This window comes from Acinonyx jubatus, chromosome A2, assembly GCF_027475565.1.
Source record: "Acinonyx jubatus isolate Ajub_Pintada_27869175 chromosome A2, VMU_Ajub_asm_v1.0, whole genome shotgun sequence".
Classification (NCBI taxonomy): Eukaryota; Metazoa; Chordata; class Mammalia; order Carnivora; family Felidae; genus Acinonyx; species Acinonyx jubatus.
In genome coordinates, this window is record NC_069383.1 from 70,260,614 (window position 1) to 70,284,423 (window position 23,810).

The following is a 23,810-nucleotide window of genomic DNA, read 5'->3' on the forward strand; positions in this document are numbered from 1 at the left end:
TTCTGGCAAAGAAAGAAAAGGGTAAGAGACCTAGAGTTGCTTCTTTCTTAAAATTCGGAAGCTTTGAACTCACTTTTCTCCAAAACATTCAATAATACTTAATACTTGCATTTAATAGGCCTGGTGACAGAAAGGAATTAGATTTCAACAAACTTAAAGCATTTGAGACAAGTTTACTTTATCAATTAAAAAATTAAAAATTGTCCAGATTGGAATTACCCTTAAGGCTATTGATACTGGCCTCTTGTCACAGAAATGATGTTTTTAATCTGTAATCACAATAGAAATGGACATTTCGTGATTTAGTAACTTTAGAAATTGAGAATATTTAAAAAATATATAGTTAATAGGGTTATTTTTTAAAATGTTTCTATATTTTATATAAAAATATTAATAATGAAAAAAACCCCTCTATTTTGTAAAGTTGAGATCAGAACATGCTATTAGAACGTGAAATTCAGAGGAGCCTGAGTGGCGCAGTCCGTTAAGCGTCCGACTTCAGCCATGTCACGATCTCGCGGTCCGTGAGTTTGAGCCCCGCGTCCGGCTCTGGGCTGATGGCTCAGAGCCTGGAGCCTGTTTCCGATTCTGTGTCTCCCTCTCTCTCTGCCCCTCCCCCATTCATGCTCTGTCTCTCTCTGTCCCAAAAATAAAAATAAACGTTGAAAAAAAAAATTAAAAAAAAGAACATGAAATTCAATTACAGCCAAAAGAACCAGGGGCCCCTGGGTGGCTCAGTCGGTTGAGCGCCCAACTGCAGCTCAGGTCATGATCTCACGGTTCGTGAGTTCCAGCCCCACGTTGGGCTCTGTGTTGCCAGCTCAGAGCCTGGAGCTTGCTTCGGATTCTGTGTTTCCCTCTCTACCTCTTCCCTGTTCACATTTTGTCTTGCTCTCTTTCAAAAAGAAATAAAAACATTTAAAATAAAAAAAATAATAAAAAAACAAAAGAACCAAATGAAAGGAGAAAAATAGGACTTCAAAAAATAAGAAAAATAAGGACTTCGAAAATCTATTTATCCAGTTATTGTTTATGGAGTTTCTAATGTGTGTTAAGCTCTGATGATTTAAAGATGAATAAAATACCCTTGGAGGCTTATAGTTTGTGTGGGGGAGATGGATACAAATTATTACAATATAACATAAGTATGTACTAACTGCTATAGAAACACTGAATTCTTAATTCTTACTTCTGTGGTGGTGACATTTGAACCAGACCCTAAAAGAAAAATCTGTACTGTTTTAAGGAGGGGGGTCACTGCAAGCAGAGAAAAAGGGAAAAGCATATTTAGACTGTGAGCCTGAAGTTTAGAAGAAGGAAAAAGATAAACATAAGTAATAAAAAGTAAGCTGGTCAGATTCTGAAGTTGTACACATGCAACTTTCAGAAAATTATTTTCCTGGAAAAAGAAGGGGAAAACTCTTGGCTGGTACCGTGAGGCTGAATTAGTGTTTCTAAATGATTTAACCCATTTCCCTCTGGAAAATGCTTTCTCACTCCATTTTCTATACATCACCACTGCCTAAGAAGCTCTGAGAAAGGCAGTCTATAACCTAATGGCATGAGGCAGACGAACTAACTGGGTTGTAAATCCTAGCTCAGTCACTGACTAATTGTGTGTCCTTAGGCAACTTAACCCCTCATGCCTCATCTTTACAATGTAAATAATACTGTAATTCGCTGGATCTAAGACCACTGATTATAATATAGACACATCATTATTTTATGTAACACTAGAAAAATGCTATCAATTAAACTTTGACCTGCAACAAAGTTTTAAAAATTCATCCTGATTACAGAGATGTCAAAAATGGGGGGTGGGGGTGGGGGTGGAATGATATATGATAATTTATCTACTTCATAGAATGGCTGGAAGAACAAAAGAAGATCAAACATGTAAAACCCTTAGAACAGCGATTGACATATAACAAGTGCTCAATGTTATCACGTGGTGTTTGCCAAGCTTTACTTTCTGTTGTATAAAATGCTTTCTTTACTTCCTATAGTTTGTATATGTATATTCAAACTGTATTCACTCTACCTTGCCTGAGGCATACTCATACCCACACAGTGCATTTTTTAATATAAAGCCTAAACCTCTGTATCTAATATAAGGTCCTTACTTATTTTAAAGATTTATGATATTGTGATTCAATCGTAGGGTCATCTTTGTGTGAAGGGCGCTACATTTCATTCAGTTTGACACTGCCAAAGCATGAGGATGTCTAAAAACTTCCTGGTATGATCATTATTCTTCCCAAACAGTCTCTGGCTCAAGTTCTTGACATTCAGTCTGGGCAAGTACACACACCAGGTGTACTGCTTCACACTCAAGGCACTGAAGCACCTACAGAAGCTGATGACTAGCTTCTGGAGGAGGCTTTATAAACAACCCCAGATTGCTGCACTGACTCATAAGGTTCCATCTGACATTCTATTTTCCCTTCTGATGACAGATTTTGAAAGGATGAAATATATAATCTAAATATAATAACCATCCAAGCTTATCAAAAGATAAAAGCACAATATAAAAAAAGGGAGGGGGGACTAGATGTTTACTTTTCACACTACAGCATCAGTTACAACATTTACCTTCACCACCATCACAGAGACAAAATCGAGTTAGAGTACTGTCATCTTATAGACAAGATCGAGTTAGATTACTGTCGTCTTATACCAAACTAACATAAAATGATTAATAGTAGTTAAAATTTTTTCTTCGAAATGACCACAAATTAATGCGTCGACACTATAAAACATTAGTTTTATTTTGTACATCAAAGTGTCTGACTTCTGTTACAGCCACTGCAGATGAACCAAAGCCCGGCCAGATCACATGGCTGTGATCTATAGGAGGCTGAAGGGAAAAGGCCAAAGGGTATAAAGAATTTGTCTTTTAAAATCGATTTAGTGCATTCATATAAAGAGCTATTCGTCCATTATGGTACTAGAGTATAAGATTTTTAATCCTCAAGAATTGGAGAACACAAGGCAGCAAAACTGATGAAAATGTCCTACACTTTGAAAGATCTTCTGGGATGAAAACAGAGCTCAGATTCCAGTACCTGGTTTTACTGGATATTTTGCCAAAGTGGTGTGAAGTTAAATGGGAACAGCGTTAAATGTGCACCTGTCCATTACACATTACATCTTGACCAATTAATCTCACAGTCACCAAGAGCTGTCCAGAGAATGGTTTCGATAATACTAAGAGCAAAAAATAAGAGATCCTATCATTATTAATTTCCCTCAGCTTGTCAGCCTCTCTCCCAGTGGCATTTTAACACAAAATTAAAAAAAAAAAAAAATCAATCAACAAGGACAAGTAAATACCCCTTGATTACTGAAAGATAATTCGTTCTGAAATACGGAGGTCATCTTTCCTTTCCCCCTTTACACCAATTTCAAAACCCACATTGAAGGCCTCTTTTCAAACTGCTTCCAACGTTAGTTTCCCTGCCCACCTCGACTCCTGTCAAGCCAGAACTTCAAATATCTGCCCCACTGTCTTTAATTTGTAAAAAGTGTGCAATCAGAACCCTCTAAACGTTTCTGAATCACGGAGGCTGGGTGACACCTCCCCCATTTGGCCAAGGGCATCCTTTGCCAGCTGTCGCCCCCGCGGCAGAGGAAAACGGGGCGGCCCTTGCCGCTGTCCCACAACAGCTCGGCTTAGCCGTACAGGGCAGAGGCCGGATTAAACAAAGGCGAAAGAGCCAGACCCCTAAGGGCGCAGAAATCGACGACCCCAACTCCGGGCAGAGGTGTCCCCTTGCAGGGCGGCCTCCGCCTTTGGCGGCCCGGGCTAGCCCACCCCCCCCCCCCCCCGCCCGAGGGCCGCGGGCGCTCCCTCCTGCACTCGAGCCCCGGGCCTGGCGCGACTACCTCGGCCCAGCTCGCGCTGGTGCTCGGACCCCGGCAGCAACTCGGGCCAGACCCGGGTCGGCTGCCCGACCGCAGCGCTGGGCGGCTCGGGGCGGGGGGGGGGGGGGGGCGCCAGGGCCACGGGCCCAAGTTCAGGGGCGGCCCTCACTGGAGTCCGCTCGCTAGGCCTCCGGCGCCCGGCCCGCCGCCCGGGCCACCTGGGGGCACGTGGGGCCACCGCCTCCCCCGCCGGCCCGGCGCGCGGGCGGGCGGGCGAACGCGTGAGCGTGGGCGTGTGTTGGGCGAGGGGGGCGGCCTCCAGCCGCCGCGTCGCCTCCTCCCCCGGCCGGCCCGGGCAGGGGGAGGGCCCGCTCACCTCGGTAGCGGCGGGAGGCGAGGTGGCACGCTGCGAGGAGCAGCACGGCCACCAGCGCCAGCACCTTGGCGCTCCTCACGCTGAAGTAGTGGTTGATCTCCCGCTTGCCCAGGTTGTAGGCCAGAGCCGCCATCTTGGTTCCTCCATGACAACAGTGCGCGGCGGAGCGAGGAAGGGGCGCCGCACAGGGGCAGCACTGGGGCGGCCGCCGCAGCCAGGCTAGGAGCCGCCGCCAGCTCCCGCGGCCGCCACCCGCGCCTCCCGCCGGGGAGCCTGACCCCGCCGCCGCGGCGCCCCGGGCCTCCACCTGGCCCTCCTCGGCCGCGACCGCCTCAGCGGCTTTCCCCCAGACTCGCCACCCCGGCTCGGCAGTGGCGGTTCCCCAGGCGCCCTGGACGCCTGTCTCCTCCCCTTCCTCCTCCTCCCCTTTAGCCTCCTGCCTTAATAGCGGCTGCGCCTGCGAGGGGGGTCCGGATGCCCAGTGCTCCGGGGTCACGGGCTCCTGATGGCCCTCTGGGGTCACCGGGTCATGGGCGCCAGCGGGCGGCGGCAGCGTCAGGGACATGGGGGTGTGGGGAGAGGGAAAGAGGGGTCCGACCTAGCCCGAAAGCGAGCTCTGGGGCTTTCTCCTGTCGTACTGGCCACTACCTGAGTCTAGGTTGGGGCAACAGAACTACAGTTACGGAAGAAAAGTACACATTATTCCACTTCTTCCTTCCTCAACGCACCCTTTCCTGAGCTTTCTACCCCCCTGAACCTGCCCAGCTGGATGCGACGTCCCAGGGGCTTATGGTCAAGCTAGCTGGTCAGTCTGGCTGATCCTAGGTGCTTGCCAGATGTCGAAACCGCTGATAGCCCTAGCACTCAACCCACGGGTAAGACCAGTTTCAACTCTTAAACTCACTTTCTTGGTCCATTTCTTTTGAAACTTAAAAAAATTCCTCAGTTTGCCCAGTTCCAGTGGGCAAAGGCACACTGAAGTACAGAGTACAAGGTACGGAAGGAACCTAGGTTAGTGCAGGTGTCGAGGAGAAAACATCCTCAGTCTTCATTTGTATTTACGTGAGGTTAGTAGGTGGATACGCCAAACCGTAAAAAGTGTGTTCATACTAATCATTCCTGTTCCTAAAGATGGTGAATGTTTTTGTGGTTATCAATAAAGCAAGCATGCCTTTGCTTTTGTTAAGCTCTTGTTACCCTCACCCAACTTTTTTTTTTTTTTTTTTTGGTCTCTCCTGTGCTGCCCCCAGATGGGAATGGTTATTTACTGTTTCCCTATCTACTTGCCTTGTATAAGTGAGTCATTGGTTAGTTGGGGTGTTTTCAAGTATTCTTTACAACTTTCCCATTTAGCCATTCCTGAACTCGTGTTTATGAGCCCCTCTTAAAATTATAGAATGTTAGGTTTGAAGGGACTATTGAGATCTTGTCATCCCAATTCTTTTCATCCAAGGACTCTTTTTATTATGTTTTCATCCATGGACCCCATATCTTGAAAGATTTTGTCACTTAAATGAAATCACATACATCACTGTCATGGATGTAATGCTAATAAGCAATAAAGTTAAATAAGTGTACAAACACTAGGCACTGTTCCCTGGAAATGGTCGCTTAATTTTGGCTGTCACTCTTCTGATCCAAGGTTGATCACATGCTGGAAGAATTAAATCTGATATTGTAAAAACCAGATAAGTAACTCTGCTAACAGCATATGGTCCACCAATAACATCCTAGAAATTTCTATGATGTCATCAACAGCAAATTAGAATTTCTGATCAGCGTGTGATAACCAGTGTTAGCCTGCGGGGTTGATTTAATGCCTGCCAAAAGTAAAGAAACTTGACATTTTATTTAATTGCAATTTCCAGAAGGCTTTCTGAAATATTGTAAATAGCTTGTGGACATCTTTCTTCCTTCCCTCTAGTTTAAAGCTAATCCCTCTCCTCTCCTCTGAATCTCTTCCTGTCCCCCTTTGTTGGGGTGTTGATGACTCCATCAGTCATCCCTATGTCAATCATCCTCTCTCTGTGTCTTCTTTAAACTCTCCCTTTCTCCTGTTTCCCTTCCACCAATAAGTTTCTCTTTTTAGGGAAATACATCCATGGACTCTGTATTTCTGTGTGTTTACTTTTCCATCTCTCTTTCCTTCTCTGACAAGTATCTAGAAAGAGGAGTTGACTTTGAGGTCTCCATTGGCTCCACTCCCATTCTCCTTTCTAAATAACTCTCAAATATACTGCCTCCTCTCCATCCTCTTGTTGCCTTGGTTAAGGCATGATTTCTTGCCCAAATTTCCCATTTTTTTAAAACTCATCTTCCTCAATTCTGGCTCAAAAATCCAATCTTACTACCTCTCTGCCATACCTCTAACCAGACTGAACTTTTTTTTTTCCAGACTGAAGTTTTTAAAGCCCAAATCTAATGATGTTAAAAACTAGACCATGGTTCCATGTTTATTTGCCTATCCCTAAACCATCCAGAATGTTTACTAATGCTCTGCAAGTTACATCAACCCTAATAAACTGATAAAAAGAGAAAGCATTTGATAGGAATGCCTTAAACTGTGCATTACTTCAAAGCAAAGCAAAAACAACCACATTTTATCCCTCTTCCCCCCTTCCGCCGCCGCCTTCTTCTTCTTCTTCTTCTTCTTCTTCTTCTTCTTCTTCTTCTTCTTCTTCTTCTTCTTCTTCTTCTTTCCAAATGTCTATTTGCCATTGTACCACAGGAGGTCACAGGGACAAAGCAGATAGGAAAAAGAGACTGAAATGGAGCAGCCAGTGCAGCAGGAGGAGCACAGTTTTGAGGTGAGAATCTTCTGGTATAAACTGTTTCTGCTTCACTGTATCCATTCATACTGTTTATACTGATCTAATTTTTTATTATGGTAAAATTGACATATAACATATTAATCTCAGATGTACAACATTATGACAGCATTTATTTACACAGTATTATAGAATGATCACCACAATAAGTCTAGTTAATATCAGTCACCATGCATAGTTACCAAGTTTTTTTCTTGTGATGAGAACTTTTAAGATCTACTCTCTTAGCAACTTTGAAATATGGAATACAGTATTATTAACTATAGTTCTTTTCTGATCTGAAAAATTCCTCCTTCCTCTTCCCAAAGCTATCTCTTTCATCCATGCCTTGGGATACTATTTCATTTGAGAACTTGGTCTCATAAGTTTCCCTTCTTTATTTCTACCTTCAACTTTTCCCTCTTCACTGTTTGTCCTACATATAAGCTCAAATGTTTCCTATTTAAAGTACTTTCCTTAACTCACTACATAATCTCTCTTCTCCCTATCAAACCTCTTAAAGGAACAATCTAGTTACTGTTCCCATTTTTTCTTACTAGTTATTGATTTTTAAGCTCTCAAAAACTGACTTTTGCTTCTATTATTTTACTTAAACCACTCTTTCAAATGTCAACCACATCCTAAATTACCAAATCCAATGTCTTTATGTTAGCTGTATCCTTCTTGACTGCACAGCATTGTTGGAATATTTGCTTTCTTAAAATCTTCTCTTTTTGACTTCTGTGCCACTACATCCTTCTGTCTCTCTTCTTTCCTTTCCTGTGCATGTCCAAGAAGAATCCTCTTGCTTTTTCAAAGCCCTTATATGGAAGTACTTTTCAGAGTTTTCTTGTTTGCTTACTTTTCTTCTTGGGAAACCTATGTTGCAAGTTGGCCTCAGCTATCACACTGGATCCATGTGTGCAACTTGGATTTCTCTCATGTGCTCCAGACCGCTTTTACATATCTCAGGGATAGCTTCACTGAGTATCTCATGGTACCTCAGGCTCAGTGTGTTGAATACCAGTTTTATTTTCCTTCCAAGACCATCCATCCTATTATGTTTACCATTTAGTTTATTGACACCACTATCCTCAAGTCATGACTGCTAATCTTTGACTCATCTTTCTCCTCTGCCTAATCTGAAGTAAGGTTTTCCAACTGGGGGGTGTGATCACAGATGAGCCATTTGATAGAATAAAGTGCTAAAACTTCTATTTATAGTTAATTTCCATTAGGAATGATTTTAAAAGACAATTTAGGTGATAAAAACAAACTTTGTTCAACACCTCATGAAGCTCCCTTCACAGAGCTGCAAAATGGGGTGGAAGTCAAGGAATTTTTATTTTATTAAAAAAATTTTTGGGGGGGGGGCGCCTGGGTGGCTTAGCCGGTTAAGCGGCCGACTTCGGCTCAAGTCATGATCTCACGGTCTGTGAGTTCGAGCCCCGCGTCAGGCTCTGTGCTGACAGCTCAGAGCCTGGAGCCTGTTTCAGATTCTGTGTCTCCCTCTCTCTGACCCTTCCCCGTTCATGCTCTCTCTCTGTCTCTCAAAAATGAATAAACGTTAAAAAAAAAAATTTTTTTTTAACGTTTATTCATTTTTGAGAGACAGAGAAACAGAATGTGAGTGGAGGAGGGGCAGAGAGAGGGAGACACAGAATCCAAAGCAGGCTCCAGGCTCTAAGCTGTCAGCACAGACCATGAGATCATGGCCTGAGCAGAAGTCGGATGCTTAACCGACTGAGCCACCTAGGTGCCCCTGGGAATTTTTATAGGATTAAAAATAAAGAACAAGGAAGAGAAAAAAAAAAAGAAACTATCTGATTGGCTGGAGTCACATAGTCAACCTTTTTGGCATGAGAAGAAACAAGGAAATAAGTATACAGCCCAGAGCTAGCTTGCTTTTGGGAATTGGCTTCACTGCATTTCTGGTTAAGTTGGGCATTTAGAGAAACACAATCTAACTTTTGGTTTGTTGTTATGGCACCCCTGAGCAGGAATGGCTCATCTTAAGCCTAGAAAGTTATTTCGACATTCCTAACTACAGTAAAACAGGGTTTTATTACTATTTCATATAAGTACATCAGTACTCTAACTTGGTCTATATGTAGAGTCGTGTCAAGTGCACTTGGAGAGGAATCCTGAGGGGAATGTGGGAATTCACATTTGTGAAGAGATCAACAATGGCTCACTTAATTTTTTTACTTTAAGCATATTGTGCCTATGAACCTAGCAAATGGATTCACAGATTGTATTATCTACTTTCACTTAAACTCAGAAAATAGAAAGTCACATTAAAAATCTCTATGCTGAATGGCAATTAAAGATGATTCTAATTATAAAGGCACAAGTGGTGCACCTGGGTGGCTCAGTTGGTTAAGCAACCGACTTCCTCTCAGGTCATGATCTGTCAGTCTGTGGTTTGAGCCCCACCTCGGGCTCTGTGCTAACAGCTCAGAGCGTGGAGCCTGTTTCAGATTCTGTGTCTCCCTGTCTCTCTCTCTGCCCTTCCCCTGCTTGTGCTCTGTCTCTCTCAAAAATAAGTAAACAAAAAATAAAATAAAATAAAATAAAATAAAATAAAATAAAATAAAATAAAAGCACTAGCAAACAAGAATATATAGAATGGAATCTTCTATAACTAATACAAACTCTTCATCAGTTATATTACATGGTTTTAATTTATTATATACACACATATGGATATGTCAGATATATATGTAGATTATATATCATCCATGACATTCATAGATATGGACAACTTAAATCTGTAAGAAATCAGAAAAAATCTTGAAGTTATCAATATTGTTTGAAGTGAGAATTTTCATTTGCTCATTGTAAACCATAGATCTTGATCTTGTTGTAAAATACATAAATCTTGTTTGAGGTGAAAGTTACTACTAATATGAAGCCATCAAAATTAATAAGCCATTTAGAAATTAAGCATCCAAACATGAATTAAATCACTCTCTTTAAGAGAAAAAAAAAAGTTTGTGAGCACATATGAATGTTTCAAATTACATGTATAATATTAGTTCATTAGTAGAGTAGTACATATTTTATAACTAAATAAATATGCATTAGTTGGAGGAGTGCATGCTGAAATTGTAACTGATATCGGGTGCACATCAAAAACCCCAAATCACTTACTGAATCACCATATCCTGTTTATTCTGGCTTCCTCAAAGCTCTTTCCTCCCTAGAATGCTCTAGTTCAGGTTCCAACCTAATCATTGCAAAAGATTCCCACTGAATTCCTTCCACTAATGTCTCACCTTTTCAATCTCTTTTTTTGCTAATTGCTGCTAGAGTTGCTTGTCTGAGGCTTATATTTGGTCTTGTCATTTCCCCGATTAAAAACTTTGGTGGTTCCCTGTTGGGACACAATGAATTCCCAGCCTCTTAACATGTTTAGAGTTGTTTGTGGTTTGGCCTAAACTGCCATTTCTTCTGTTTAGCTCTCATTTCATTCAACCATGCTATCCCACAAGCCAGGAACATTATATATCTGTCACTTTTCTCTTACTATTCCTTTAACTTAAAATACTTTTTCTCTGCATCTCACATTCTACTTGTTTAAAACCTGTCTTCTTCCCCCCCACCCCCTTTAGCTTTATTGAGGTATGATTGACAGATACAATTGTTTATATTTCTAGTGTACAATGTGATGATTTGATATATGCACAGTCTGTGAAATAATTACCACAATCAGAAGAACTTTCTTCTTTAAAGCCTGCTCCATTTTGCCTCTTCCATAAAGTAACCACATGGCTCCTTATGGGAATATAACTCCTTTCTCTGATTTCTCATAGTACTTTGTTCCTGTCTGTGCTTAAGTATGCATTCAACACAGGCCCCGTCCAGTCAAAACAGATATCTTCTTTACTTGTGCATACTTGTGTGTTTTGGGAAATTACCAGCTCAGTCTTTTGGGATATATCCCACTGTGCTTTATAATCTATTCAGTTATTATGTTTATCTTTGTCTTCTTCATTCCTCTCCTTCTAGATTTTATGCATTGGGGCACAGGGAGTTAGTACTTTTTGTATTGTTTGTAGAGAAAACTTATGAAAGACTTAGAAATGGACCAAGATATTGTAGTTGTCTTCAATGGAAAACTAGGCATTGTCCAGATTATCTGATTCTATCAGGTCTCTGAATCTTTTATTGTCTTTGAGTTATTTTACATTGCTCCAAGTTATATAATACTTATAGTAATGCAAATGATTTTTGTCCATAGAAATGCAAATTGTATCTCATTGGGATTCAGTTGATTATTGCTCTGTGGATATTGAGCAGTTTTGAAGTTTAACATTTGTTAAGCAAATTTATTTCACCATTCCTAATGCCATATATGTGTGGTTCTTTTAATTCTCCTTTGAACCAATTGTAATATCTTCTGGTTCCCTCATTAATTAATGAATTAAAGAAAAGCTTTGACACATGTTCATTTTATATCTGTATGAAAGTCTTGCTATATCTTCTTCTAAAAATTATCTTTTAATACATGACTATGACTTGAACTTAATAAATATTAATGTTTCTCAAATCCAAATTAAAGGTCATTTAATGAAGAACACTGGAAAAAATTGAGGCACTTTTCTTCTGGGAATTTTTGAGAGTATGGGGTAGATCAATATTTTCCAAACTGAATTTTGGCTTGTCTGAACAAGTGAACAATCTCCTACAGGACATTTAAAGCTTGTTTCTGTCGCAGTGAATTTGAATATTGGTCTTTGGGGTCTTTGATCAAGTTGAGTATACCCAAAACAAAACAAAACCCAAATATACAATTTGTATTTACTCAAGTATTCCAAAACTGATACAAAAAAGAATAAGAAATTCTAAAGTGTTACTCAATTATTTATTACATACATCATTGTTTTTTTTTTTTGCCAAAAGATTTCACCCTGACAAAAATTACACAAAAATCTTCTCAATAATCCTTTGGAAGTTGTAAAAGGTGAAACTTTCATATGTGTTATAATAGTCTAAATGTAAGAAACACATCCTGAATGCACCATATGTTCACATCTGTCCTTCTTGTCTTCAGATTGGGAAATGCTTGAGAATCAACCTTAGGTCTCTGTTTTTTGTCTAAATTCTCTGCATATCCCAATTGTATTCTCTTTCTCCCACTTTTTCAGCTTCTTTTCTATCTCCTTTTCTTCCACTCCAATTGTAGTGTTTCCCAAACATCTGTACTTCTGAGAAAGTTCTACACTCCCTACCATCGGATTCCCATTCACTTCACTGTTTTGGACAAAAGTGGAATCAGAGAAGACGAGAAAAGAGTGGACAGATTGGAGACAGACTTTAGAAGCAAAATAGACAACACTTACTGACGGATTGATTGTATGTAGGAGATGAGGAGGAGAGAGAACCAAGGGTGACTTCTGTTTTTGGCTTAAGCAACTGATGGCTTCAGGGACCATTTACTGACATGGGGAGACTGGAGTGGGAATGAGCTTGGAAAGATGATCAGAACATTGTTTTCAGTTGCTTTTTGTTTACATTGAAATGTGTTTAGAAATTAAAACCCAGAAAATACAGTATATACTACATTTTCTTGTGTGAAATTCTGCTGCAGCCACCACTCTCAATACCCTCTCTCGAGGACAGAAAAATGCATCTCCCCCTCATTCCAAGTTGCACACTTTTTTTTTTTAAGGATAAAGGGGAGAGGGATGGTAGTGTAACAATTATTTTGCCCTAGGTCTTCCTCAAAGGCTGAGACAAATTCTCCTTTCTGTACAAGAGTTGTTTAAATTAGCTGGAAATTCACAGTTCACTGCTTTTTAAAAGGCACCCTATCCCTTAGGGAAGGAGAATATGAATATCTCCTACTGTTTCTAAGGTGAAAGATGTTAACCATTGATCAGATCAGATTGGGGCAGCTTGAACGAGAAAAAAATTCTAAATGACCTGCCTGGTTTCACAGCCTTCTGGCCCAAATGGTACTGACATTTTCATTAAGCAGGTTAATGAAAACAATAGAGGTTAATTAACTTAGTGGTGTTTCAACTGAAATGGCTGAAACTGCCCTGGGCCTCAGGTAAGTCTAATGTTGTTAGTCTCATCTTGGCCTTCCACTTTACACTGTATCACCTTTGAAGGTCTGTAAACAAATTAGAATCGCTTTTTGTGTATGGCTGCGTAGCTCACAGAGATGTGAAAATATATTAGGTAACGTCTGTAAAGCACTTTAAATGATTTATTCTTGAGCCAGTTTTTCCTAAGGGATACTTTGTCTCACACGCTTCTAATTGCCATCTAGCTAGATGATAAAGAGCAATCTTCAACTAAACACTTAGTGGGTTGCAGGAGATGACTCATAGATCTTTTTACTCTATGCACACAGAACATATACTTACATTTCCCATCATGAAATTCTGCCTTTTTAACTAGCATATTTTTCTTTTTGGTGACATTTAGATATCATTTTTGGTTTGCAGAAGTGGCAGGTATAACTTTGTGGTTGTTAGAAAAAAAGTTTTTACTACGGGGGTAGAATAATGTAAAAAGAGCGTAGGTTTTGAAAGAATGTTCGGGGTTTGACACCTGGCTTCACCATTTACTCGCTAAACAATGTGGCAAATCATTTTGCCTGTTGAACTTCAACTCTCTTACTTGTAAAATGAAGATAATAATACCTATCACTCAAGGTTGTTTTTCTGACTAAATGAGTAATGTATAGTTTTTGACACTTAGGTGATGCTCAATAAAAGATTCTTTCTTCTTTCAAAGTTCATTGTCACTTGTAAATTCATAAGCTATCGTTCTTAAATTTGCTCTCTACCAGTCAATATCTACAAGTTAACATGTATGTCATAGAGACCAGGTGTTTAGTAGAAAATAGTCAAGTACAGATATATTCCTTTAGATAGTTAAATAATCCTTGGTTTAGTCTGTTAAACAGTACACCAAAATGATATTGAAAGGTCCTGTCCTTTTTGCTTTATTTCTAAATTTTAAATAATTTTGCTAAACAAGCTACTCTTTAAAAAAATTTTTTTAATGTTTTATTTATTTTTGAGACAGAGAGAGACAGAGCATGAGCAGGTGAGGGGCAGAGAGAGAGGGAGACACAGAATCCGAAGCAGGCTCCAGGCTCCGAGCTGTCAGCACAGAGCCTGACGCGGGGCTTGAACTCACGAACCGCGAGATCATGACCTGAGCCGAAGTTGGCCGCTTAACCGACTGAGCCACCCAGGTGCCCCAACAAGCTACTCTTTTGATCATAAGTAACCTATAGAGATTATTTTTGATCATGCACACACACACACACACACACACACACACACACACAAGTCTGGTTTCATTATGTTTGTTTACATAGTTCAGCAAAAGGTATTAACTAACCGTATATGCCCCTTTGAGCATTCAGTATTGAGCAATTATATAAGCCAAAGAATTAAATTCTGCTGAATAATTTCATTAAGGAATATAGGATTCAATCATTTAAAAACATCTATTTTTTTTCCTATCCCAAGATTGGGAAACCAAGCTCAAGAAAATCTCTCCACCAAGATTTCACCTTCATTGCTTATAGATTCCAGAGAACTTCTTTCTACTTGAAGTCCCAAATACATTGTGGTTCCTGGCCAGCCAGTGAGTGACGTAGCCTATGAGCTGTGAGGCTTTAATCATAAAACAGGTACCAGACCAGTTTTCTTGGGTGGTACCTGTTTTATGGTTTCTTGCTTTTACACATAAAATACACATGCTGCTTAATGATAGAATTTCCATAACTGATTAAATGTCACTTATTTTCAACTGTGACCCTCAGGTATGACCTTGTGTGACAGTGTCACAATTGAAGATAATAAGATTCTCTGTTGGTGTGCAATATATAATTTTTTATAAGAATTTGATACCTGGTGAAAACAGCTTCTTAATGACCCAGTGCAGGTAACTTCATTTTCATGGAAGGTATAGATACTCAGTAAAGGTGTTTTGGTTTTAAATTCTGAAGGAGGCACTAAGAGTTAGAAACCACTTTTTAAAATGTTTCACTTGAAGTTGAGAGTTAAAGAATTAGAGGTAAATTACCAAGTAAGAGAAAGGACTTCTTCATACACGTATCAGAAAATAGACAATTAAATAAATGCCTTCAGTATTCCAATCCAAATAACTAAATTTAGTTCATTTATGCATTTATTTAGTCTCATGTATTTAGTTTTGTGTATTTCTTGTTCTGCTGCATCTTGCTTTGGTCATCAGGCTGCTTTCGTGAAGTCATCTGCTTCTAAAGTAGAAAGGGTCTTGGAAATCCCAACTCGTTCCCACATATATCTGACAATTGTGCAGGCGGTGTTATCTTTATGCTCTAGAGTTGCAACTCATGAGCCTATTTGTTGAAATATCAACAATTAAAAGAACACAGTACAGTCCTTTCTGTGAAACTCTGATATCGTCTTTCTTTTTTGAAGATACAAATTTTGACCTCTGAGCCTTTTGGCAAGCATCAGAAGATAAGAGAAATCACAAGACTAAGTGATTATGGTTATTTTACTGTGGTAATCAACAATGCCTAAACTGAAGACAGTACAGTCTCTACTGAGTGCAGTACATGATTTTTTGTTTTTTTTTTGTTTTTGTTTTTGTTTTTTTGTAATAATATGATTAGTATTTTTCCTGCGAGTAAGAACGTGTTATGAACAATGAGAGCCCTGACAGATAGATCTTCAGGGCCTTTCAATTCATTCTGTTATGTGTACAATCTCAGAAACATGTATATGAGTAATATTTTATGTATAAAACTTGGGCTTTAATTTGACACTCTTTTGATTAGTTCTTACAATAGTGTTGAGCTAATCAAGAAATACAGAATATGTCAAGAAAACAACTATTTGGGGCATCACTTCTTTTATAAGGCAAAACCCCCAAATCTTCATGAATTTCCAGGGCTCCTATGGGAAATTTTTAGAGGTTTTATGTGTAAAGAAAAAGGATGAAATTTTAATTTTTCTGAATCTAGGCTACGATAGTGGGAGAGCAAAATCAAGAGTTAACAGAGTACTTTAAATCACCTATTATGACAAGATTGGGTGTGCCTGAGGAACAATAAATTGGCCACCTATTAACCAAAGTGACAATACAATATTCTAAATAACAAGAAGGCAACACAGTTGCAAAGAATCTTAGATCTTTCAGAAATGAGGAACTTTATGTTTTTGTTGCTTACTAATCAAGGGCTTGACAAAGTCAGCACAAGACACAGAAGACTGTTTTGATGTTTTGACATGAAATTTCTGCCACACAGACAGATCACAGAGAATGTGAAAGAGTATCTATTTACTATCCCTTGTTAAGAAAAGACCAAATAGTTTGAGATAGGCTGTTGTTTTAATATATAGAAAACAAAATTCTAGTTTTGTATTAATACTATATGTAGCAATAAAAGATTCATGAGCTCCTTGCTCTACTTTTTAAATTATGCAATTATAATTATATACTTTTTATAAATAAATCCATCAAAATTAAGTGAACTTCATCAAAACTTGAAAACATTTATTTCTTCTTTTCAGACTCATTGCTTGCAGTTTGAGGCAAATACAGTTTGTTTGTTTGTTTTCTGCCAAACTATAACTTCCTATATCTATTAAATATTTGTCTCACATTATCTTTGTTTACATTCTGGAAGAAACAGACCTTTTCAGACAAAACTCTTCTCTTTTCCTTGAAAACAAATATCCCATGCCTTGCATTGACAATTGCATTTTTCTGCTACTGTTGCTTTAGTATGGTCTTTGATTACCTGTATAGAGTATAACTCTCAGTCAAATAAACTATATTTCATAGAGTAACTGGAAGAGAAATGTAGAAGTATCTATTGTACACTGTTTAGCAAATTAGCAAAACTCCTGAATACAACCAGAAAACCCTCTGGAGTCACACACATTTATATTTACATTTTAAATTAGAAAAATGAACACAGTCATTAACATGACCAACAAATACATCCACTGTAAGAAACAAAAGCATGCATATTAAAAATATGTCGAGAGACTGCATTTCAGTATTACATTTCACTTAGAAATTGCCTAAGTGTCCAAGGTTAGGCATTAAATAACTTCATTTTAAGAGTAGTCCAAGGTTTTAAAGTTAAATAAGTATCTTGGCTAAGTTAAGTAGACATGCTGCAACTTAGACAATCACTTATCAGAATTAAAATTTAAGAATTTAGATGATTTATATTTACATAGTTTGGGAGTGAGAATTGAGATTCCCTATATCATTTTGACTTCATACTTGTTCCAGGAAATTCTTACTCAGGAGTATAAAAGATATAAACCAGTAAACAATTTTACTATTTGCTTTAAGAAATTCCTGAAAAGCAATTTATCCATATGATTTGTTCATCTGGCCAAACAGCTCTGTCTCCTATCAGGATAATAAATTGCTCACTTGGCCAAATCGGTAGCTTATAAAAAAAAAACATTTACTTATTAAGACTCATGTCAAGAAGCTGGCCTTACTATATTTCTCAATCCTAAACTATTATGTCAAGGACTGTCCCCTGTGTCAATTAGTTTTCTGTCTTGACAAACTTGCCTTCAACCACTTAAGCCCAGATCCCCGAGCCCTATAATTATCCTTCCCTAATTTTCCCATTTTGAGACATTACTAGGATCTCTCAAGGTGGTGTTATCCCTTACTGCAGTAGGTCTAATGAACTTAGCTTTGATTGATCAACAGAAACCGTGAGTTAATAAATGTGTGTTGCTTTAAGCCTAGAAGTTTGTGGTAATATTGTTATGCAGCAATAGCAAATGAATACAACTACACTGATAAAACAAAGGAAGAATCAGATAGCTCCTTTCAAACCAAAAGTTTATCAAACCTGCCTAGATTGTAAAAGATACAACTTTATTATGTGAACTTGTATTTTTGTGCAAACCTGCTTCTGATCTTGAGGTTTCTGTAAGAAATTTTGAAGGCTTGTTTTACATGTCCATTTTTTAAAAATTTCCGGAGACACTTGGGAATATTAGAGTTATATAAGTGCTTATTTTTCTTTATGAACAAGTTAGAATGGAGCTATTGGGATTTGAGAGACTATAATTTATTTATGTGCTCAAGAGGTAGGAAAACGTCAAACATCCAGTGAGAGGTAAAGGTTTTCCTCAGTTACAGATGCACAGACATACTGAGAGCTTGCAGCTTCAGCTCTGCAATCTCAATCATAGATTAACAATAAACACAGAACCATGACAACTCATAAGAGCATATCTCAAAGGGATGTTCTACCTTCACTGAGAATAAAATGTTTTCTTGACTGAGTTGAGTTCACACATAATCAAGCAGGCAAACAAACAAACAAAAAGGTTAACAAAGCAGATTATCCTCTCTCACCTAAAATATCCATACTGTATCCTGACAATCACCTAACAGATCATAAAACTATTCCCAAATACTGCTATTATCAGTGAGGGATAACTTGTTAGCTGTACAACAACCAGACTTATATATATGTACACAGGGTGCTTTCTTGACTATGAAATCAAGACTGGCTCAGTGGTCCAATGCACCGATGGGTCCATGGGTCCAGCTGTGGAGTTAGAGAAGACATGAACAGAAGAATCGTCTTGACTAAGAGCCAGCAAAAGGAAACAAAAATTCCCACAGTGTACTCACAATGATTTAGGCTATTTTAGTATTGAAGAGTTTACATGGGGAGTAGGATGGCCAAAGGGGCCATATTACTGATGACCTTGAATGTTAAGACGTGACAGTGAATTACCGTTGGGTGTTAAAATATACTTCTTTTCCAAAAGATGAAATCATGACGTTCATACAGATATAAAACTAAATAGATGTTAAGGATTTTATTTAACTCATTAACAAGGACACTGGTCATAAGTTCAAGGGGGAATTATAAAAAAAAGGACACATTCATAAATCAGGAATACTGAAATAAATGTGCAAATGGAGGTAAAACTGGCCTCATGGGAGTAGGTGTGAGGGAGGAAAGTTAATTGACTCTCCACCAGACAGAATTTACACAATTGTAGACAATAATTATTATGCATTGTTATAGGTTATCTCCATCTTACAAAATTGTAAAGTAACTCAAAGACTAGAATCAGACACTTGAAACAGTATGGCCAAATAATATGTTTTGTTTTGTTTTGTTTTGTTTTCACTGACAAATACTTAATCATAATATTTTCCTACAATGAGATTGACTGGCTTGATGGTAGAAAGTACTGGGCCACTTATGAGAAGGGCTTTAGATTTGATAGACAATTTGATAGTTGCTTAGATGTAGTAAGTGGGAAGAAAGACTCAAAGATCATTCATTACAAGTGTGGCAATTGCCAAAGTGGTTACTGGTTGCTTCATGTGGGCTAGGATAATGACGGCATGGTGCTGGAGACAATGAAGGGAAAATCATGGAAATATTTTAAGAGGAAATCATTTTAGAAGTTCGAACCTGTGACAAGAAAAGAGGCCTTTTGGTTTGGAGGGGGAGGGTTGCCATCTACTCCATTATCATTACACACTCCTTTTTAATGATTCCCTCAAATAGTCATGCAATCTAAGTAAAAATAGTGTGCTTGCTCAGCCTGATAGCTCCTGGGCAAGTCCTTTGACTTTCCCTTTTGGAATTGACTTAGAATATATCACCTTTCCTGATGCACTTGACTAGAAATCATTTGTGAACCTACAGATAAAGATCAGGAGGGAATTTAGGAAAGTCCTGAAATGAACAGAGAAGACATTGCTTAGTAGTTTTCTTCTCCTTGTGTGAATTTGATTAGAGAATATTCTGAGTAAAAAAAAGAAAGAGAGAGAGAGAGAGGGAGAGAAAGAAAGAAAAAAAAAAGGAGGAGGATTTGGAGAAATATCCTCTCTTGAAAAAGTTTGGGTGAAAAGGCATTAATATGACCAGGGATATTTTTCAAATTAAAGATATGAAGAATACTTTAGGTTTATAGATATATTCTGTTTGCTTAGCTTAAGGTCCTTTGAAATTCAGTTTTATGTCAAATATATCTGCTCTAAATTAGTCAACTTGCTGTTCTGGTTTCCCAACATTTCAAAAATTTCACCTTAGTATCATCTCCTCTGTTTATCCATATATATAAATGAGGTAGTATATTGCTTTGTTCCTTGTTTGAGAAAGAAAAAGAAGGAAGGAGGGAGGGAAGAATGAAAGGAGAGAGGGACATGGGACAACAGGAATTGGGGAACTAAGGAAGAGAGACAAAGAAAAAGAAAGTGAGGGGACCCTTGATTCTAGTTACAGTTTGGTCACTAACTTGGAAGTTATGGAAGTTAGTCTGGCCACTACTGTAGACTTGGGATACCTTTTCTTTTTCTGCAAACAAGGTAGTAATAAAATCCTCAAACTACAACTTTCCTTAAACTCTATTAGACTTTCATTTATACTACAATGAATATTCAGTACCTCAGCTTGTGCCAAGCCCTACACTAGAGGCTGGGGATATGGTAGAGATAAAGGGTGTTCTTGCCCTCTTTAAACTTTTGCTCTGGAGGTACTGAAAAATAAACACACATAAGTAAAATACAATTTAATACAGGGTACTTAGTAAGAGACCTTGTTTGTTCCTCCTCAATGGATGGCTAAAGCCAAATCTGAGATTTAAAAATGTGTTGAATGCTCCAGATTGTGAAGACAACAACAAAGAATTGGAGACAGATATCCCCTCAAGGCTGTGGTTGCTTAAGTAATTCTCCCAAGTGTCCTTTCCATTTTCATTCCACCTCTCCTAGAGGGATTAGAGAGGAGAGAGAGAGAGAGAGAGAGAGAGAGAGAGAGAGAGAGAGAATGAGAGAGAATCAGCTGCCTGAAATGAAGGTGCTTGGCTTCTCCTCTACTGCATTTGTTACTAGAGTACTAGAGTACTATATTGTTGCAGAGTTGGGGAGGTGTCCCCTAAAAGTCACGTGAATATTTGTTTAACCCCAAAAGCAAAGGAAGGGGAGCTTCAAGACAGCCACCCATAGAGATTGGGGGTATCTGCAAGAAAGCAAGACTGCTTCTTGTTTTCTGCGGGGTCAAATGCTTATGCACGTACTTGCTGATCTGTCTCTCTGCCATTTCCACATTGTGGAAAACCAATCAGAAACAAATGGCAGAACAGAGAGGAGTGACTTGTCCTCTAACCTGGGCATGGCAAATATATTCCCCAGTTCAAATAGACCCTATAACTGTAAATGGACTTGAGCTAACCTCCCAGTAACCTTACCTGCTGAGTAGATCTTGACAACTAAGAGCTTGGTGACATACAAAGGGCATTTCCTGTGGGAAGGTCGGAAGAAGTGAGCCAGAATGGATTGCATATGCCAGGGGTCCCTCAGAGTTTTCTGAGGAACCAGCAGTTGGAAGCTTTTTGCAGGGAGAACATCAAAGGCTAGGTGGTGTTACCCAGAGAAGCCTCTATGACCAAAAGAGAACCTCCAACAAGCAGACAGTTACATAAGATCTTGGCTATCTTTTCTTCCTTTTCATCCCCAATTCCAGAAGCCCTAATATTGGAAGGATGAGAGAGGAGGAGTGAAGGAACATGCTGGGAAGAGACATCCTGAGAAAGAGAATGAGACTGAGGTTTATAAATGAGTCTGGATTTTTAATAACCAAAAGTGACCCAACAACTTTGGGAGCTGCCTGAGTTATTGTTAAAAGGCAGGGAAGGAAAATTGAACAGTGCAAGGTTGAAGAAAGTGATTGGAAAAAAATAATTTGTATTCGTTCATTTTCTGCTCATGGATCTCCCCCCCCCCCCCCCCGCCCGATAGAGTTTAAACTATAAGTAAACTGGTTACAAATAGGTGGGATAATTGTGTTTGGTGTTAATGCTATGAAGCAAATAGAGGAAAGAGTAGAAAGTAACTAAGAAGATGGTGGTGGGGAGGAGGCTCCCTTAGCTATGGTGGTCTGGGAAGCTCTTTGAGTTGAAAACTTACATGAGAAAGAGACACTCATTCCAAACTCCAAATTTTTACACAGAAGTATAAAATTCTCTAAGGTAAGATCAAGAAATAAGGCCAGTGTGGATGGATTTTAGTTAGTGAAGCAGGGGGTGATAGAAGATACTTCTGGCAAAGTGGGCAGAGGCCTAGTAACAGAAGGCCTGTAGGCCTTGATAAAATACTTTGATGGCAACTTTCTTTTCTCAAAAAATTTTCAAGCATTTTCTTGATCCTAGCCTCCTTGTAGAATATCCTAGATTGGTTAACCTAATTTTATTTAATGGATAACATATACTATATAATTATAAGTAATTCTGGTCTCAGAGGTAAGAAACTACTAAGACATCTTACATCTGTTCTCTTACGACCCCAGTGCTACTGTTATATCAAGATAGTTATAAAAAATTCATTTATGCTGCTCCAGGTCTCCTATCACTCAGCTCTTCATACCCGAGGAGTGCACATACTCAAGTAGTTATAATTGACATCTAGATTCTACATGATATATCTGCTTATCAAAGATTGAAGTTATGGGCTTAAGTGTTGTTGTAAATAGTTCATATTAATCATGCCAAAAGAAAGAACAAACTATTAATTTGCTAACATAGAGAAGGTATGGAGAACACTGGAAACATGGAAGCTAAAGATTCTGCTCTTTGATATTTATGATTTAAACCCCAGAACAGGAAATCCTCTTGGACTCAGCTTTAACCCCAGGGATGGAAATCTCTGGCAGGAGCAGTATGCATTGTCTCTCATTAGAGTGCAGTTTTTCCATAACCACATTAAAGAATGCACAGGCAGCCAGGGACGTGTGCTGGACCCTCTTGCAGCAATGTTCCTGGCTTCTTCTCTAATGTGAATTACAGACCTCTCAGCACAATCCTTAAACTTCTCCCTGCTACACTTATGCAAATAGTCACTCTGAATCCAACATGATACCTTTTGGTTAATCCTGGGACATTAAGTATTGCAGCTGTCTCATGGAAGAAACAGAGAGAAAAATTTCTGTTCAGTATGGAAATAACTCTATAAAGCTCATGATAAATGAAGGCTTATGAATAGTATATCAGTTATTGTAGTCATCATTATAGGAGTATATTTCCTTGGGTTCTTATGGGAAATTACTTTCTTTGGCACATTCTCGGGAATTATTTCCTGTGTTCCATTAGCTCCGTGGGATGACATACTAAAATGACGGATGCAGTTCTATTGTTTTTGTTAGAGGGCTCTATAACTGCTCTTAGGGCTCCTTGTTTGAATGCATGTTATATTCTCTTTGAATATTATCTGAGAATATGATTCATAGTTTAGTCTTAATGTTTCCAAAAAAATGACTTAATGAACAAGAAGGAAACTTGTTCTGGTGGAAAGAGTAATAAACAGCAAAGCAGGTAATCCTTGTTCTAGTCCTGATCCCACTGCCAAGTATGTGAACTATGGCAAATTGCTTTAGCTGTGGAGTCTGTTTCTTTATCTTTTACTTATTTTTAAAATCCCCTTCAGTGTATGGTTTCTGTTATCCTAACATTTTCAGCATTTAGTAAATGATAACCCTTTACCGAAAAATCCTGCTGGGGAGGCAAAACTGAAGTACAAAAATTATGAAAAGATGTACAATCAAGTACTGACTTACGTAGTATGTTGGTAAGAGATATCACTTGCGTGCAACAGAAGTCCACAGACTAAGCAAAATTGAAGTTATTTCTTTTTTTTTTAATTTTTTTTATTTTTTAATTTTTTTTTTCAACATTTATTTATTTTTGGGACAGAGAGACAGAGCATGAACGGGGGAGGGGCAGAGAGAGAGGGAGACA

The 23,810-nt window shown here is 38.8% G+C and overlaps 1 protein-coding gene and 1 long non-coding RNA gene across 9 annotated transcripts in view; one reads left to right on the forward strand and one right to left on the reverse strand.

Moving 5' to 3' along the window:
• Nucleotides 1-4,844, reverse strand: part of CASD1 (CAS1 domain containing 1) — a 66,918-nt gene extending 62,074 nt beyond the window's left edge. For 4 of the 7 annotated variants that reach the window (XR_003424585.2, XR_008296830.1, XR_003424586.2 and 1 more), the window contains exon 1: nucleotides 4,241-4,829. Coding sequence is in view for 2 of the 7 variants with exons in the window: in XM_027071893.2 (XP_026927694.2) it covers nucleotides 4,241-4,805 (565 nt within the window). In the remaining 5 variants the exon portion in view is untranslated. Of the gene's footprint in view, nucleotides 1-4,240 lie in introns of all 7 variants that reach the window. The other 3 variants (XR_003424587.2, XM_027071893.2, XM_027071891.2) reach the window with 3 other exon arrangements.
• A 131-nt stretch (nucleotides 4,845-4,975) lies between these two features.
• LOC113603043 (uncharacterized) overlaps nucleotides 4,976-23,810 on the forward strand; it is a 65,483-nt gene continuing 46,648 nt past the window's right edge. The window contains exons 1-2 of one of the 2 annotated variants that reach the window (XR_008296831.1): nucleotides 4,976-5,115; nucleotides 6,969-7,047. This is a non-coding gene — a long non-coding RNA (uncharacterized LOC113603043). The remainder of the gene's footprint in view (nucleotides 5,116-6,968; nucleotides 7,048-23,810) is intronic. The other variant, XR_003424589.2, reaches the window with a different exon arrangement.